At 45.0% G+C, this 16,767-nt stretch overlaps 1 protein-coding gene across 1 annotated transcript in view; it reads right to left on the bottom strand.

Annotated features, from left to right (window-relative positions):
• The window catches only part of ktub (Tub domain-containing protein ktub), a 599,936-nt gene that overhangs the window by 531,799 nt on the left and 51,370 nt on the right, over positions 1-16,767 (bottom strand). Inside the window, exon 3 of the mRNA XM_071661614.1 lies at positions 12,200-13,048. Coding sequence (XP_071517715.1) covers positions 12,200-12,243 — 44 coding nt within the window. The 5' untranslated portion in view covers positions 12,244-13,048. The remainder of the gene's footprint in view (positions 1-12,199; positions 13,049-16,767) is intronic.

The following is a 16,767-nucleotide window of genomic DNA, read 5'->3' as shown; positions in this document are numbered from 1 at the left end:
GCTGTAGCCATTAGTCATATAGGAGTACAATGAAGAGGAAATCCATTCGGACACTGGCATCAAAGGCAAAATGTCCTCTGTCACATATTACCTTTGATATCTTACTAAAAGACTTTCTTCTTCAAGGAAAAAAAATATATATAATCCGATCTTTTCATCTAACTATTTCTAGAAAAAAATATCTATCGTTCAAAGGGAAGGACATCAAAATCTGTCGCCTCGTATAACACTCAAAGGGCGCTGAGTGTGACAAACTACATTAGCGAGTAATGAACAAATCAGGTCATTCAAGGTCCTCCCTAGCCATTAAAAGATCTCCTTCCAGGGAATAGTGTCCACGATATGCTCACATGAACTGAATATACCTGACACAAGGAGACGTCGAGGTCAATTATTCTTTCTCTCTTCCAATCTTTTTTTTGATATATATATCCTCATCATGGATATAATTTTCTCTCATTTTATCTTGGAAGTGTCTCGTTCTCCAGCGGTTCTTTATATGGCCCCTTACAAGACGTTTTGGACGGGAGCCATTTCTTAAAAAGGTATTTCACCTGGTAATGAAGTAATTTTCTGAGGGTATCAGTTAACGTTGACACTGAACACCAAAAATGGAGTCGAACACGGAACCCAAGAGTCGAACAACACATTGTAGTGGGTCGAACACCACAGCAGCGAGGTCGAGCACCTCACTTGGGTCGAACACCACAGTGAGGTCGAGCATCTCACTTGGGTCGAACACCTCACAAAGGGTTGAATACTACACACTCTGGGGTCGAACACCACACTGAGGTTGAACATCATACTCAGGCTGAACATCACAAAGAAGCTGAACACTAAACCAAGAGCAGAACACCACGCTTGGGATGAACACCACACGTATGGCTGAAAACCACACTGGGGTCGAACACCACAATATGGCTGAACATCACCCTGTGGGCTGAACACCACACTAGGACAGAACATCACACTGGGGTTGAACAGCACACTGGGGAGTCTTCGAAGAATAACATGTGATCCAGTGTACACCGATGTTCTCCAATAGTGTACACTGGCTGGTGTACAGAAGACAAGTGTGCTCAGGGTAGACAGCAAGAGGCTTGCGGGGTGTGGCTTGGAGCCAGGGGTGTGTGGGTTGGGGTGTGGCTTGGAGGCGGTGAACGACACGCCCTCCTGCTGCCCCTCCTGTATTACACCAACACTCACAACACACGGCTTACACACCAGGGGGGGAGGCAGGTGGGGCAACAGTGGTGCTGGGGCGTCAAATAGATTTCTGCCTGAAACAGATAATATATTAAGGGGTACCTGATTTTTTACCTTTGTTTACTACAAACCATCTTGTTTTGGGTTACGGCAAACGACTTTTTACATTTCTTTTATACTGATTATTGTAATTTCATCGAAATAAACCAAATTGTCTGTCTGTCTGTCTCTCTGTCTATCTATCTATCTATCTATCTATCTATCTATCTATCTATCTATCTGTCTGTCTGTCTGTCTGTCTGTCTGTCTGTCTATCTATCTATCTATCTATATGTCTGTCTGTCTGTCTGTCTGTCTTACAGGTAGGTATGGACACACTACACCATCTACCATCAGGCTTGAAGTTAAGCTCGACCAAGCCATTAATCTCAACTTTTCATCCCAATCTGGTTCTATCCATCCCTTCTGAAGCCTTAACCGTACTCGAGACGAAGGCTTGGTTCAACACCCGTCCTTCCAAACTGACCGTGAGACGCGAGGGGGACGGACTAACCTCAAAATCCAATATGCTTCCACAAACTCTGATCATCGGAAGAGCAAAGTTCGGGGACACACGACCCCGAAATTATGGCCAGGTGACTAGCCTCCACCTCTGTGCATTAGCTCTTGCCCGCCCAAGTACCACCACCTCTGGAGAGGTTCTGGTCCCCGTCGGCACTCACAAGGAGGGAGGAGAGTCGAACGTGTCCAGAGAAATACAGGCAGTAAATTGAGGCGCTCATGACGGTACTGCTCCTCGCTTGTAGTCAGGAGTTAAGTGACTCTTTGTTGTGTGCCTTTGTGGTAATTCTTATCCATGGGGGGTAGGAGGCTTAACCACTGATATATACACTGGCGGCTCCAGGGGGGTAGGAGGCTTAACCACTGATATATACACTGTCGGCTCCAGGGGTAGGAGGCTCCAGTGGTCGGAGCCTGAACCACTGATATACACTGGTGTCTCCAAGAGTAGGAAGCCTTATTCACTGATATACAATGGTGTCTCCAGGGGTAGAAGCCCTTATCACTGATATACACTGGTGTCTCTAGTGGAAGGAAACTTAACCAGGGGAGGTGTCTTCACCACTGATATAAACCTGCGTCCTCAGGGGGAGTGGACCTTCACCACTGATATACTCACACTAAGTGTCTTCAGGATGGAGAGCGTTCTCTCTCTCTCTCTCTCTCTCTCTCTCTCTCTCTCTCTCTCTCTCTCTCTCTCTCTCTCTCTCTCTCCCCGGGTTCCACACTGCCTCTGTGTGAGCCCCGCCTCTGATACCTCTCCTCACTGTTAATGGGAACCAGACCACCCTCCACCGAGCCGCTTACTCTTGCTGCCCACCCAACATATGTACCTGTCGCCCTCATCTCTGTGCTGCGTTGGAGGTGTGTTGGAGGTGTGTTGCGGGTGTATTATAAAGGGTGAAGTGCTGGGGGAGTCGGGTATGGACGAGGGGGAGATAGAACGATTTTGACATATCAAAATGCTGGAGAAGTGTTAAATGCGATGAAGCGCTGTGTTGGAGGAGTGTTGGAGCACCACCGTAGATGTGCTGAAGGATATCTAAAGACGCGTCGACAAGTCCCGCAATGTTGGAGTTTTAGGGCAGCGCTAAAGAGGTGCTTTAAGGGCGTTTACGAGTGGATTTTTTTTAGGGTGTTTAAGGGTCGGTGGAATTCTAAGACATGATTATAAGTTACAACAATGCTGAAATTGGTTTAGCAGACAACATGCTGAGGTATTCTAGAATTGGTATATACGTTTTGTATAACAACAGACGCGCTGAAGCGTTACTGGTAATATAGGAAGGGGAAGGTCAGCGTAGCGTTCAAGATAAGCGGGAGGAGAGCGGGTGGGAAAAAAAGGGGGATGGATATATATACGTTGGAGATGTACTGGAGTAGTGTTGGGAGATGCGATGACCAGCGACTGCCGGGAATGTGCTGAGGTGCCTGAGTGTTTGGAATATAGTGCTGGAGATGTAGTGAAGACCTGCCTCAAGAAAGCGTCGGACCATACCCTCCCTCCTCCTCCTCCTTCTCCGCATCTACCATCCCTCCCTCCTCCTCCTCCTCCGCATCAACCCCTCCACGGGTACATCACCCTCCCTACCTCGCTACTACTACTACTACAACCACCTCACCGCCACCACCAGGATACATCTCCCCACTACGGTACACCTCCTTCTCCTCCCTCCTCCTCCCCCGCTAAGTCAATAGTCAAACACCAGGGGTAAATGTTTGCGCAGTTTGGAGGAAGTTACATGTATGAGGAACCAGGGCTAGAGTTACGTCCCTCCCGGATCCATATTATAGCAGGCAGGAGAAGCCAGTGTTTACCCATGACCTGCATCATGTCCCGGACCAACCTCCTCCAACTCAAGACCAACGCTAACCCCGACCCCAGAGCCTCCGCCTTTCCCGTTTTCGCTGAGCAGCGTCGGGAGCGAATAAACAAAGGCCTCACTCGCATACACTCACTCCCTAGTTGCCATGTAGAATGCCAGAGCCTTACAATCCACACCTAATCCCTAGGGAACAACTCCGTGGTTTCCCTTGACCGTTTCGTATGCCCTGGTGAAGGTTGGTCTGCGACAGGGGTGTGTGATGTCTCCATGGCTGTTTAATTTGTTCATGGATAGAGTGGTGAGGGAGGTACATGCGAGAGTCTTAGAGAAAGGGGAGGGTATGCAGTCTGTACGGGATGATGGGGCTTATGAACTGAAGGACCACGATTGAGCTTATGAAGTGATGGACCACAAGCTATAGGACACCCCTAGTGTGAGGGATCTAGAGTGTCACGGTCTCCTACCACTTCAAATCCTCCCAGCTTTGTAAGGAAGCCGCCAGGAAAGCAAATAGGATGTTAGGATTTATCAACAGACACTTCACGTACGAAAGCAACACTGTGATATTACCACTATACCTAAGTCTAGTTAGACCACACCTCGAATATGCAGTGCAGTTCTAGACCCCTAACTTAAGCAAGGATATTCATAAATTGGATGCAGCACAGCGAAGAGAAACTAAACTAATTCCTTCCGTGCGTAATAAACCATGTGATGACAGACTGCGAGAATTAAACTTGTTCTCTATAAGCAAGAGGCGTCCTCGAGGCGTCCTCGAGGCGTCCTCGAGGCGTCCTCAAGGCAAGTTAATAGAATGTTTCAAAATATTTACTTAAAGGATTCAGCAACACCGATACTGAAAATCTCTTTATGGTTGCACCAGCACTACCAGCGAGAGGAAATGGACTAAAAAATAGAGAGTTCAACCAGTTACTCTGGACTGTACGAAGTATTTCTTCACCTACGACATAACTGACACGTGAATTACGATCCTACAACATGTTGTTCAAAGTAACAACCTTAATACCTCTCAAAAGACAATTAAGTTTGATCACTTGTCACTCTCCGGTACTCAATAATTCATCTAATCAATCACCATAACGTTGCAGTTTATCATGCTACCTTCTCAACCATCGATCTCGCCCTGGCCATGCCTCGGTAACATAACAACATTGATTAATTCTTGTCGCCTGCTTTAAGGGAGCAAGAAAGAATGAATGTATCATTCTTCCACATCAGGAGTTATGCAGAAATGGTTAAACAAGAGGCCGAAGCTCAAGTCTATCGTTATTGTTGTCTTTCTAATCAAAAGTGAAGTGATGCATGTCACTGGTGATGGGATGAATGATATAATCACGTCCATTCTACCTTACGACTTTCCCAACAGAAAATTTCCTTCAGGCGTATCAATCCTGCAAGGTATTTCTTTTTTTTTCTACCTTGTTTTCCGTTCGGCCGGGGTGTTGCCAGAGGGAGTCGAGGGTGGGAGGAGAGAGAGCCTTTACTATCCTTTCCTTCAACTGTTTTTAAGGAGACTGCATTTTTTTTCTTTTCTTTTCTTGTCTCATTCTTCTAGGTACGTTAAGGCCAGACCACTTTGCCAGGACATCGGGTCTGTGTGGTCTCTCTCTCTCTCTCTCTCTCTCTCTCTCTCTCTCTCTCTCTCTCTCTCTCTCTCTCTCTAGCAATACACACGAGTGAACGCTCTGACAAAATTAGAAAAAAAGAAACAGTGTAAATTATCGAGCAAAGACCAGTGTGCATGTAAACAAAAACAACTCAGACCGGTGTGCATGTAAACAAAAACAACTCAGACCGGTGTGCATGTAAACAAAAACAACTCAGACCGGTGTGCATGTAAACAAAAACAACTCAGACCGGTGTGCATGTAAACAAAAACAACTCAGACCGGTGTGCATGTAAACAAAAACAACTCAGAGAGGTGTGCATGTGAACAAAAAAAAAAATCACACTGTTGAGGTAATGAACATTTTCGAGCGAATGTTTCAACAGAAAACATGGTGTATATCACAGTTCACTTTATTGAAAACGTTGAAAATGGGTCCTGTTTTCTTTGATTTTGTCACTACATTTGATGAGGTAAACTATAGAATTTTGCTCAACAAGGTTATTATAGAGAAACGTTTGAGATAAACGTGGAAGATGGATTAAGGAGCTTCTGTCAAAGAGAATGTTCATAGTCCTTACAAAAGGAACTATATCAGATGAATATAACGTATGGCCACATGAGCCTCAATGAATGTTACAGGCCAAAATACCAATCATAATCGTGTCAAGACGCAAAACCAATCAAGTAAAAGAAAACGTAGTCATACGTTTTACAGGCGGCGCCCAAAGTTAGTAAATCAACACGATCACTTATAGAGAACGGGAAATTCTTAGAAAATCTAAAGAAAAAAAATGGTCTCAAGAAAATTAGATGGAAGTGAGTAAAGTATGAGCAAGGGAAAACTAGATGGATGTCAGTGAAGAAAATGGGATCACATAAAAATCTTAGAGTCCTTCCCTTCAACCACTTGCCATATAAATTCACTATACATTTCATATACATATATGTGGCTCGTACATATATGTGGTTCGTACATATATATGTGGTTCGTATTACCGATGGGAAAATAGAGCCATTCCAAACATAAAGGTGACACATCACAGGAGACCAAGAAGAAGAAAAGCTTCGAAGCGAAGAAATGTTTAAATACCTTAGAGTTATCTTGAATCTTTAAGACCTACGAGTTAACAAATATGCTAAAGGTCCCGGGAGTTATCGTTCAGAGAAAAATGCTGGAAATGTATTGATTACGAACAGAACGGCACATCATACAGTACAAGGTATGACCAGTGTGATAATGATGCAGTTATTATATATATTCGCCATTTCCCGCGTTAGCAAGGTAGCGTTAAGAACAGAGGACTGAGCCTTAGAGGAAATACCCTCACTTGGCCCCCTTCTCTGCTGTGTTGTAGGGTCGTTAACCTAACAAGATGAAACTGAAAAACTTCAGAAAACCCAGACACACTCCACGAACCAAAATGATGGAATGGAACCCACTGAACGAACTTCAACCACACAGTCTAGTAAAGAAGAACAACAGAAGGATGTGTAATAAATCTATGCATAACACAGTAACCAAACCCAATGTCCACTCTGGGACTATGAACTCCACAAAATGGAGTGTATATATATATATATATATATATATATATATATATATATATATATATATATATATATATATATATATATATATATATATATTCCTATGAGTCCATGGGGAAAATGAAACACGAAAAGTTCCCAAGTGCACCTTCGTGTAATAATCACATCATCAGGGGAGACACAATAGAGAAATATAACAGTCAAAACCAAAACTGCAAGGATTGAGTCGTGGAACCCTATAAGAACGGAGTGGACGAGTGACTTCCAACAGGTTCCTGATGAATCCGTGTTTGACAACCGTGCTGCAACGTGCGTTGCGTGGCGGAGGAGGAGCAACAGTGTGGTGACACAAGGAGGCCGCCAGCGGTGAGTGTTGGGGTTCTCTGGCCTCATGACAAAACCTGATGACAGATATTCTCTCTCTCTCTCTCTCTCTCTCTCTCTCTCTCTCTCTCTCTCTCTCTCTCTCTCTCTCTCTCTCTCACCCAACAATGCGTCCGTGCGTGCGTGCGTGCGTGAGCGAAGTGTGGACGTTTTCTATCGACGCATTCCGGATAAACGGGTCGGCTATCAACGCCTACACACGTGGCACAGCAGGACGAAAACCACGGGTCCTCCCGCAGAATATAACACACATACACCCACCCACCCACCTCCCTCCTCCCTCTCCAGCCCGCCCGTCCGCTCGCTCGCTCGCTCGTCATGTCGTCAGCTCGTACAGGAAAAAAAGAAGCAACACTCTGTTGGCAATTACAAGGATGAGTAAACAAGAGCGGCTAGGCCATGCAGGAAGCCAAGGTCAAGGGCTGGGTGGATCAATGTCTGCGCCCAGGTGGCGCCCCCCCCCCCCCCTTCTTCCTCCTCCTCCTCCCCCCCCCCCAAGGACCCCTTCTCGCTCAGTCTGCCCCGGGTACTTCAGGACTGTATGTGGAATGTATTACTTCAGGACTACGTGCAATATATAACTTCAGGACTGTACGTGGAATGTATCACTTCAGGACTGTACGTGGAATGTATTACTCATTCTTTTATCCTTCATCGCTATATCCCATGTTAGCGAGGTAGCGATAGAAAACAGAGAAAGGAAGGCCGCATTCGCTCACATCCATACTCTAGCTGTCAGCAATACACCGAAACTACAGCTCCCGATCCACATCCAGGCCCCACAAATATTTTCATGGTTTACCCCAGACGTTTCACATGCGCTGGTTCAGTCCGCTGACAGCACGTCGACTCCTGTATAATACATTCTTTCAAATATCTCTATCCCGTGCATGCCTTTCACCCTCCTGCATGTTCAGGCCCCTATCGCTTAAAGTCTTTTTCGCTCCATCCTTCCATCTCCAATTTGACCCCTTCATTCTCCCAGTTCCCTCCACCTCTGACACACATATCTACTTTGTCAACCTTTCCTCATTCATTTTCTCCTTACGTCCAAACCATATCTGCACACCCACTTCAGCTCTCAACTACACTCCTTATATCACTACACTTTCATATATACATATATATATATATATATATATATATATATATATATATATATATATATATATATATATATATATAGAGAGAGAGAGAGAGAGAGAGAGAGAGAGAGAGAGAGAGAGAGAGAGAGAGAGAGAGAGAGAGAGAGAGACAGACAGACAGACAGACAGACATAGGTAGATACGTAGAGAGATAGAGATATAGGTAGATAGATAGATAGAAAGAGAGATAGAGAGATAGACAGATAAACAGATGAAGAAAGCAGAAGTAGGTAGGAAGGCAACCTTGGATGTGTTGCTAGCGCCACGCGAGCCAATAAAGTCGCTCCACCAATGGTGTTGGCAGGTGACCACGTCCACCCGAGGTGGGACGTGGTGTATGACAAGCCCTCGCCAGCAGCGCACGTCCGTGACGCAACCACACGCAGCGGTGATCTTCATGACACCACGCCAAGCATTGACGTGCACGATACAGCAACGTGCAACAGTGAAATGCCTGATTCAACAGCTAATTTCGAAAATGGGAGTACGATGCACACGAACATGCAGAACCGGAATGCATGATATAACATGTAACGTGGAAATTTATGTATATTACGTAATACATCTGCACACTGTGCTACATACCATATATATATACTATCACACATACGACCACATATCTAAGCCTCGTATCCTACATATGAAGTTACGTTAAGAATTTTCCCTACCAGTATTTGGATAATAAACTTATACGTTGAATTATGTTTACGCTCGTCACACACCTCTAGCAGCTGCTCTGTCTGGGTACTACACGCATCTCTGTACACTACATATGCACGTGTGTCGCCTCAGATCTCTGTATTCCCATCAAGCAAAGACCCAAGACGACTTCAACTGTACAATACAGAAGAGCTGGGGTGTGGTGGCCCCTCCCTCACTCACTGCCTCTTGAGTGGCCTCACTCACTGCCTCTTTGATTGGCCTCACTCACTGCCTCTTTGAGTCGCCTCACTCACCGCCTCTTTGAGTTGCCTCACTCACTGCCTCTTTGAGTCGCCTCACTCACTGCCTCTTTGAGTGGCCTCACTCACTGCCTCTTTGAGTTGCCTCACTCTGCCTCTTAAGTCGCCTCACTCACTGCCTCTTTGAGTCGCCTCACTCACTGCCTCTTTGAGTCGCCAGGGTACTATAGTGGGGTGATTCACGAAGCGAAGTCTTGGAACCCACAAGTCACACTGATCCATCAGCCAACACTCGGTCGCTGATCGAACATATCCTGAGTCACGTCCACCTCAGCGGCCCTAAAGTGTACTAACTGGCTAGGCCGACCAGACCAGACCAGACCAGACCAGCGGTGTCGCTATCTCTCTCTACCAGATTTCCAGGAATGGGTGTGCTGCCCGCTTCATCTGCATCGCTGGAGCTGGAGGAAAGGTGTCTGGATATAGTCCTCCTCTCCCCACCAAGCCCTCCCCACTTCTTGTATGGTGGCTTTCCAAAATTATGGAGCACAAGGAACTGAGCTAAGTTTTTTCCCCTTCTCACGAAGGCTATATATCGTGTTTCCTGACAGCACCTGGCTTTGATGGGGCACGATGAGACGGTAAAACAAAACACACACACACACACACACACACACACACACACACACACACACACACACACACACATATATATATATATATATCATGAGTGTGAGTGAAACGAGGAGCTTCCAAAAACCTGTTCTCAGTGCACTTCCAACCAGCAGCAGAGTAAGGAATAAACCACATGACGTAACAGTGACGCCACCAATAGTATGCAAGACTGAGTGCGTGGCCAGGGTGGTGACGGCGGTGTGTGTGTGTGTGTGTGTGTGTGAGTGTGTGGATCCAGTGGGCCACTACCGCTGGTAACTCCACCCACCTGAGACACAGACACACCTGGCGGATCCCCCGATGCCATCCACCCACCCACACCTATACCCACAGATGGTCATCACCTCATTATGACAACCCCTAGCCTCAACCTACAACATGTAGTCCCACCCCTCTCCTCACCGCACACAACAGCAGCCAAAGAGAGCGACGGTGAATACAACTGGAGCGCAGCTGACGCTATACACAGGAGGAAAACAAAAGAAAAGAATATACAAGAAACATAGGAATGTCTGCAGATGTAGTATTGGAACCGACGTCCAGAGGTTTAAGACTCGAGGAGAGGATCCTGAACGTATACCTCGCCAGCTACAGATGAGAATTACATGTAAACATTGACTCTTATCTAAGTTTTATGTGAGGGGTTGACTTTACTTCCCCTTCCATTATGCACCAACCCAACCACTGCAGACCCGAGTAAATACATGTGAGAGGACCACACACTCCCGAGAGGCCATGGTCACATATCTAGCGCTGGTATACTGTATATGGGAAAACCTGCACACAACTCATCTCAAAACACACACACGAACACACATCGCAAAAGTTTGTGTAACTCCTTCAGAAGCCAAAAGCAAATACATAACATCTCTCTTAAAAATACGTAAATCAGCAGACTACTATCTATTGCTATTTCTAACTTACGGAGTCTACTGGGAATTTGCTGAAGTGAGGATGATTTCACGATTAAATATTACATGACTATGAACTACGAGAAAATCACATGCACAATGAGGTCTCTACGTTCCTTGACAATATGATAATACGTCACTAAGTATCTATATATACATACACTACAGGTAATGGCATTCACGACTGAAAGAAGACCTTGGGGTGGTATATTCAAAATCTCTATGTGAACTAGAAGGACCTCAACGTCATCTATGTAACAAGCTTGTAATCTGTAGTGCTTATCACAATTCCTGTGTGTGGACTCAAGGTCCTCCTGGTTCATCTACTCTTCCAAGAACTAGAGAAAAATGAGAGCATTAAGAGAAGAATAACCTCAGACATTACTGTTGGAAGTAAGAAGGGTAGATTATCGTGCAAGTATCAATGCGTCGTGTGTGAAAATCCTTTACCGAGACAATGGACGAAATCTTCTTTGAGGTGACCAATGGTTGATGACCGCCTGGTGAACTTGATATGATGGTTGGAAGGCTGGAGGTCCAAGTAAAGAGGAGATATACACTGTGAAGGAGAGTGTCAAGATGCAGTGAGGCTGCTCAGGGTGATAAAGCAAAACAGATAAGGCTGGCACAGGAGTGATTTTCATTCATGTACAATGGTGGCGTGTTGTGTGTCAAGGCAGGCGTGTTGTGGGTCGAGAACGAGGCTGGATGTAAATGGAGGCGTTAGTGTCACCTGAATAAACATGGTATACTAACTGACAATCAATATTACCGTGGACACCACCTTTGTTCGCTCTGCCACACTAGACATACGGCGAGGATGTGTGACAGCGAGCTGAGAGGTGGTGAGTAATCTCCTGCACCTTATGCAAATGGAAACGAATTACTGATAACTGAAGCAGACAAGTGATGAGGGATAGGAGATGGAGGGGAAGGTAATACACTGTTAAGTGTAAGAAAGCATGTGATGATGGCTTTCTTGTAAGTTAATGGGAGGTGTATCATATGTGGTAAATGACCTTGTTACAGATGATGAGTTCCTCTTAAGTAATGGCAGGTGCGTTGAAAAATATCTGTTCAAATGACAGGTGTGTCGCATGACTGGGGTCTGTTACATGACTGGTGCGTCACAGGTGAGATCGTGGCCTTACTATAACATACAGGTGTGACGGAAGCCAAGCTATAGGTGTGTGTGCCACATGTGAAGTCAGCCAAGCTACAGGTGTGTGCCACATGTGAAGTCAGACAAGCTACAGGTGTGTGCCACATGTGAAGTCAGCCAAGCTACAGGTGTGTGCCAAGGGTGACATCGGCCAAGCTACAGGTGTGTGTGTGCAGCCACTGGTGTGCTAGACAGAGCAAGAGCGGTGTCTGGATGCACTATGTAAACAAAAGGGTGTCACTAGTGTACCTGTTCTTGTTGTTGTACGACCAAGGGACCTCGGCCTCGCTCATCTTGACTGCCTTGAGGGACTCCGTTCGTCGATATAGTCCGCTAGGGTTAGTATGAGGGGCCTCAAGGACACGCCTGAGCGCTAACAGGGGTCCTCAGGGATATAGGCTGGGCTACTGGCAAAGAGACTCTCAGGAATACGTTGGGTTGCTAGCGAAGATTTTCAAGGACAGGCTAGACCTCTAGCGAAGGTCTTCAAGGACAGGCCGGACCCCTGGCGAAGGTTTTCAAAGACAGGTCGGACCTTTAGCGAAGGTCTTCAAGGACAGACCGGACCTCTAGCGAAGGTCTTCAAGGACAGGCCGGACCTCTAGCGAAGGTCTTCAAGGACAGGCCGGACCTCTAGCAAAGGTCTTCAAGGATAAGCCGAACGTCTCGCGAAGGTCTTCAAGGACAGGTTGGAACCTCTAGCGAAGGTCTTCAATAACAGGCCGGAGCTCTAGCGAAGGTCCTCAAGGATAGACCGGGCGGCTGGCAACGTCAAGGATAGGCCAGGCTGCTAGCGAAGGTCCTCAAGGATAGACCGGGCGGCTAGCAACGTCAAGGATAGGCCAGGCTGCTAGCGAAGGTCCTCAAGGATAGACCGGGCGGCTAGCAACGTCAAGGATAGGCCAGGCTGCTAGCGAAGATCCTCAAGGATAGGCTACGCGACTAGGCTAGGCCCCTCAGAGACTGGCCAGGCCAGTAGGGAAGGTCTTAAAAGATAGTCTTGTGACTTGGCTAAGTCGTCAAGGATGAGCCGGACCGCTACTGAAGGCGCTGTGAGGCAGGTCCGTCCGAGCAAGGCCGTCAAGGCCCCCGGCCAACCTGTAATGAAAGACGAGTAATGAGACGTGAGCTCTGATGTTGTGACCTGCTCACTGTATAAGTGAAGAAGACTATAGCCACACATAAGTGCACTTATGATACAAGACTCATGTGAGCGTGTGGCCCTCACACAACCGCACAAGTCCAGTGCAACATCAACTCTAACTTACACGTTATCTATACTCCTACACTGAGACATTGCATGGTATAAGTCAGAAGGGTGTTCCATGGAGCTCTTGTAAGAAAAATAAGATAGACTGGAAATATCCTTTGGTTCCATGGACAAGGGTGGAAGGAATTTTCATCAATTTCATAAGCCAGGTTAGGTTCCTGGCTAAACATTCTTTCTTTCTATCAAAGGGGCGTAACTCGGGCGAAGTCCACACTGTAATCATATGGATCCTTTTATGGCATTCAATTCTCCAGATACAGGGAAAGACATGTATCAAATTCCATGTGTATATGACTTCGACTTTTCAAAAGACGACTAAGTTTAATACTGCACGTTCTAGACTGACTCCCGACAGCAATGAAATGTTACACAGTTGTTCACCAACATCTGAAGAACTGGATGACATACAGTCCATGATTCTAATTTTGGATCTTGCGTGAGTTATGTTCCTTAAAATTAAAAACGTCTGACCTGGAATTTAAACAGCTTAATAACTTGAGGGGAATCCCACATTTGACCCACAGACCTTAATTCAGACGTTCATTATAATTTCCAAGAAATGTCACTAACTCGTTCTTATTTTGACCCCCCTGTAACTCACACTGCACTGCAAACGCCACGAGACCTCCATATAACACACTTCTAGCTTTATATGTCTCTGGAAAATTTAAATGACCTCATCTTTTAAATCAAATCATCTATTTTTCTTTTCTTTCAATGCTGTGTTTAGAGCAAAACAAATACCAGTATTAATGTATAACATCACACAGAAAACTAACTACAAATCCAAGACAGATATTCCCAGTGACGAAAACTTGTAGACTTAACGTACCAATTTGTTTCAACCCAAAGCATACAAATCATATTTTTTTTTTTTCATAATAGTTTTGTAACTAAGTATTGTGATCTCACACTCTAAAAGGGCGATTATAAAAATAACAGTCCGTCGAGGCAGCTTGACCAACCTGGTGAAGCAAGAGGCTCATCATCCCTTGCTAGAAGTGTCACCCCTTCTTTCGTTTTCTGCCCTCTCGTTACCCTCCCCTTGTACATTCCCTCTCCCCATTACATTTTTCATATCGATCTCAGCCAGATTACCCAGGTGTGTTTTAATAAATAATATCACCAAATCTCCTCCGCCTTTTTTTTTTTGTCGCAATCTTGTTAGAACTTTGCATGTTCTGACGCCCCCCAAACCTGACCCTCCAAGAATTAATCTTCACTTTGTTCTTGTCTTTAGTGACGTAATAAGTGGGGACGGAGCGCCCTCTTGGTCGTCTTCTGTGACACGCAGGACACACAGGGGGCAGTACTTTTTCCACCCCTGTCCCAAGGGAAGAATGTGTCCCATACTTTTCTTAACACACGATCCCAAAGTAGAAAAGAAGATAATGTACACACGGTGTTAAAATTATCTTACCACTTTTTGTCTGAAACAATACGACACACCGGACGAAGGATTTTGAGAAAAGCCGATTGAGGAGAGGGAGAAGAGAGAGAGAGAGAGAGAGAGAGAGAGAGAGAGAGAGAGAGAGAGAGAGAGAGAGAGAGAGAGAGAGAGAGAAACAGCAATGTGGATCACTTAGACGTCAAAAAGGCCAAGGAAAGGTGACACACACACACACTATGAATTAGAAATAGACAGCACAACGGCCAACTGGTATTTAGAATGTATAATACATCAGGTGCAGACGAATGAGGGAAGAAATGAGAGAATTTCAAAAACGAGAAGAACAAAGGTGGACAAGGTACAGAAAAACTTAAATTTTTCTATACATTTACCAGGATAAGACTGAAGGACTCAGAAACAAAAGGTACTGAAACAAAGAACTTATGTGAGGAGCCGAATACAAGTTCCACAATAAGTATAGCCACAGTCAAAGACTCGTTACTGCCGAAAGCTTGGAGGTTTTGCGTTTAATGTTCCAGCAAATTTACTTATATATATATATATATATATATATATATATATATATATATATATATATATATATATATATATATATCCGAAGGGAACCAAATGAGACGTGGAAGAAGACACTGATTACAACCACCATGTTTCTACATCAGGCTGACGACGTGTTGGGTGAACAAGCTATTCCAAGCCATCACGGAAATGCCAGTAGAACATTACAGTCTCAGCTGAGCGAGAGAGCCACAGCAGTCACGACATGAAGTGGTAATTTTCCAAGCTAAGAGTGTCGGTGGGTGACGGGATTCAGTTTAGTGATGCGTCTGTGAATGAATAAAGTATACAGAAGTTTAAAGAAAAAAGAAAAAGGTGTATAATTTTGTAAGGAAAGTTCAACCGATGGGGGTCCCCAGGGTGTAAGCCTCCTCCCTCCCCATGTAGTACAATTAAGTAATTAGGTAATTAGGTTATTACATACACACACACACACACAATAGAGTTATAAGCACCCTCGAGCGCCCGCGCACACACACACACACACACACACACACACACACACACACACACAGGTAAACATAAGTGCGCTCACATGCACAAAGCACATTCACAAACATGCACAGACTCACACCCAAACATACACAAACGTATACATACATACATACATATATACAGCGCTTGTTGGTAATGCGGGCGGGGTACATATCAACACTGAAGGACGTAGCTGAAAAGTGGGTGGAACTAAAATTAGAGAGGTTTGTAGAACGGGAGACTGATGGACGTCAATCACCGTTATTTTTGGACTTGAAAATCATAAAGATTAGGAGAAAAAAAAATAGAAAGAAATGTTCAGTAAAAGATTACTGGAGGCTCCTAGAATTAAGAGACGCAGATTTTTATTCCTTTTTTTCGAGATAAATGAGAGGAGGAAAGGTGATCATAATCAAAACATTAGAAGAACGACCAGTTGTGGTGGTTACGTAGATTTAAAGCTTTCCATCCAGGTGGTGGTACAGAGGGAAGACACCACCAATGGACAGAAGTTGGATCACCATAAAGGATTGAGAGGCAGACTCTATGAGAAACCTACTTTTATCTAAAGGGTTGTGGCCGCCTGTGCTGTGCTGCAAGGTTAGATTCTGGGGCCGCGGGTCTTTGACCTTGGTACATGAACAGCTAAATTTACTGGATTAATTAATAAATGCGTTTGCAGACGAAGGTACAGTCACAAGCGTCACAAGCGAAGTCAAAGAACGGAGAGGATTTTACCCACACAAAAGACTGACAGCCACATCCAGAGTTGGCCCAGCAAATGACTGATGAAAAGAGGCCTCATTATGACCCCGCTACTGCACGTTTCGCCTGAACACCACGTCAGGAGAAGTGTTATGGAGGCAAACTGTCTACCGATTAATGTAGGATTCCCCCATTCAGATACAAGATAGGGGATGGATGTTCGATACCCTATTCTAAAACTTGCCTGAAGCCTAAATTTGACTATTCATATAAAGTTTGATTACCGTAATTAATAAATTAAGAATGTATGACAGAAAGTATTTGTGTAAGGGCAAAAGGAAGGTACCTGAAATAAAAGGTGTTAAGATAAGATAAGATAAAAAGATGTCTTTATTGTCAAAT

The sequence above is a fragment of the Panulirus ornatus genome, chromosome 1, assembly GCF_036320965.1.
Source record: "Panulirus ornatus isolate Po-2019 chromosome 1, ASM3632096v1, whole genome shotgun sequence".
NCBI classification, from domain to species: Eukaryota; Metazoa; Arthropoda; class Malacostraca; order Decapoda; family Palinuridae; genus Panulirus; species Panulirus ornatus.
Note: the sequence above shows the minus strand (reverse complement) of the source record. Positions and strands in the feature narration are given on the sequence as shown.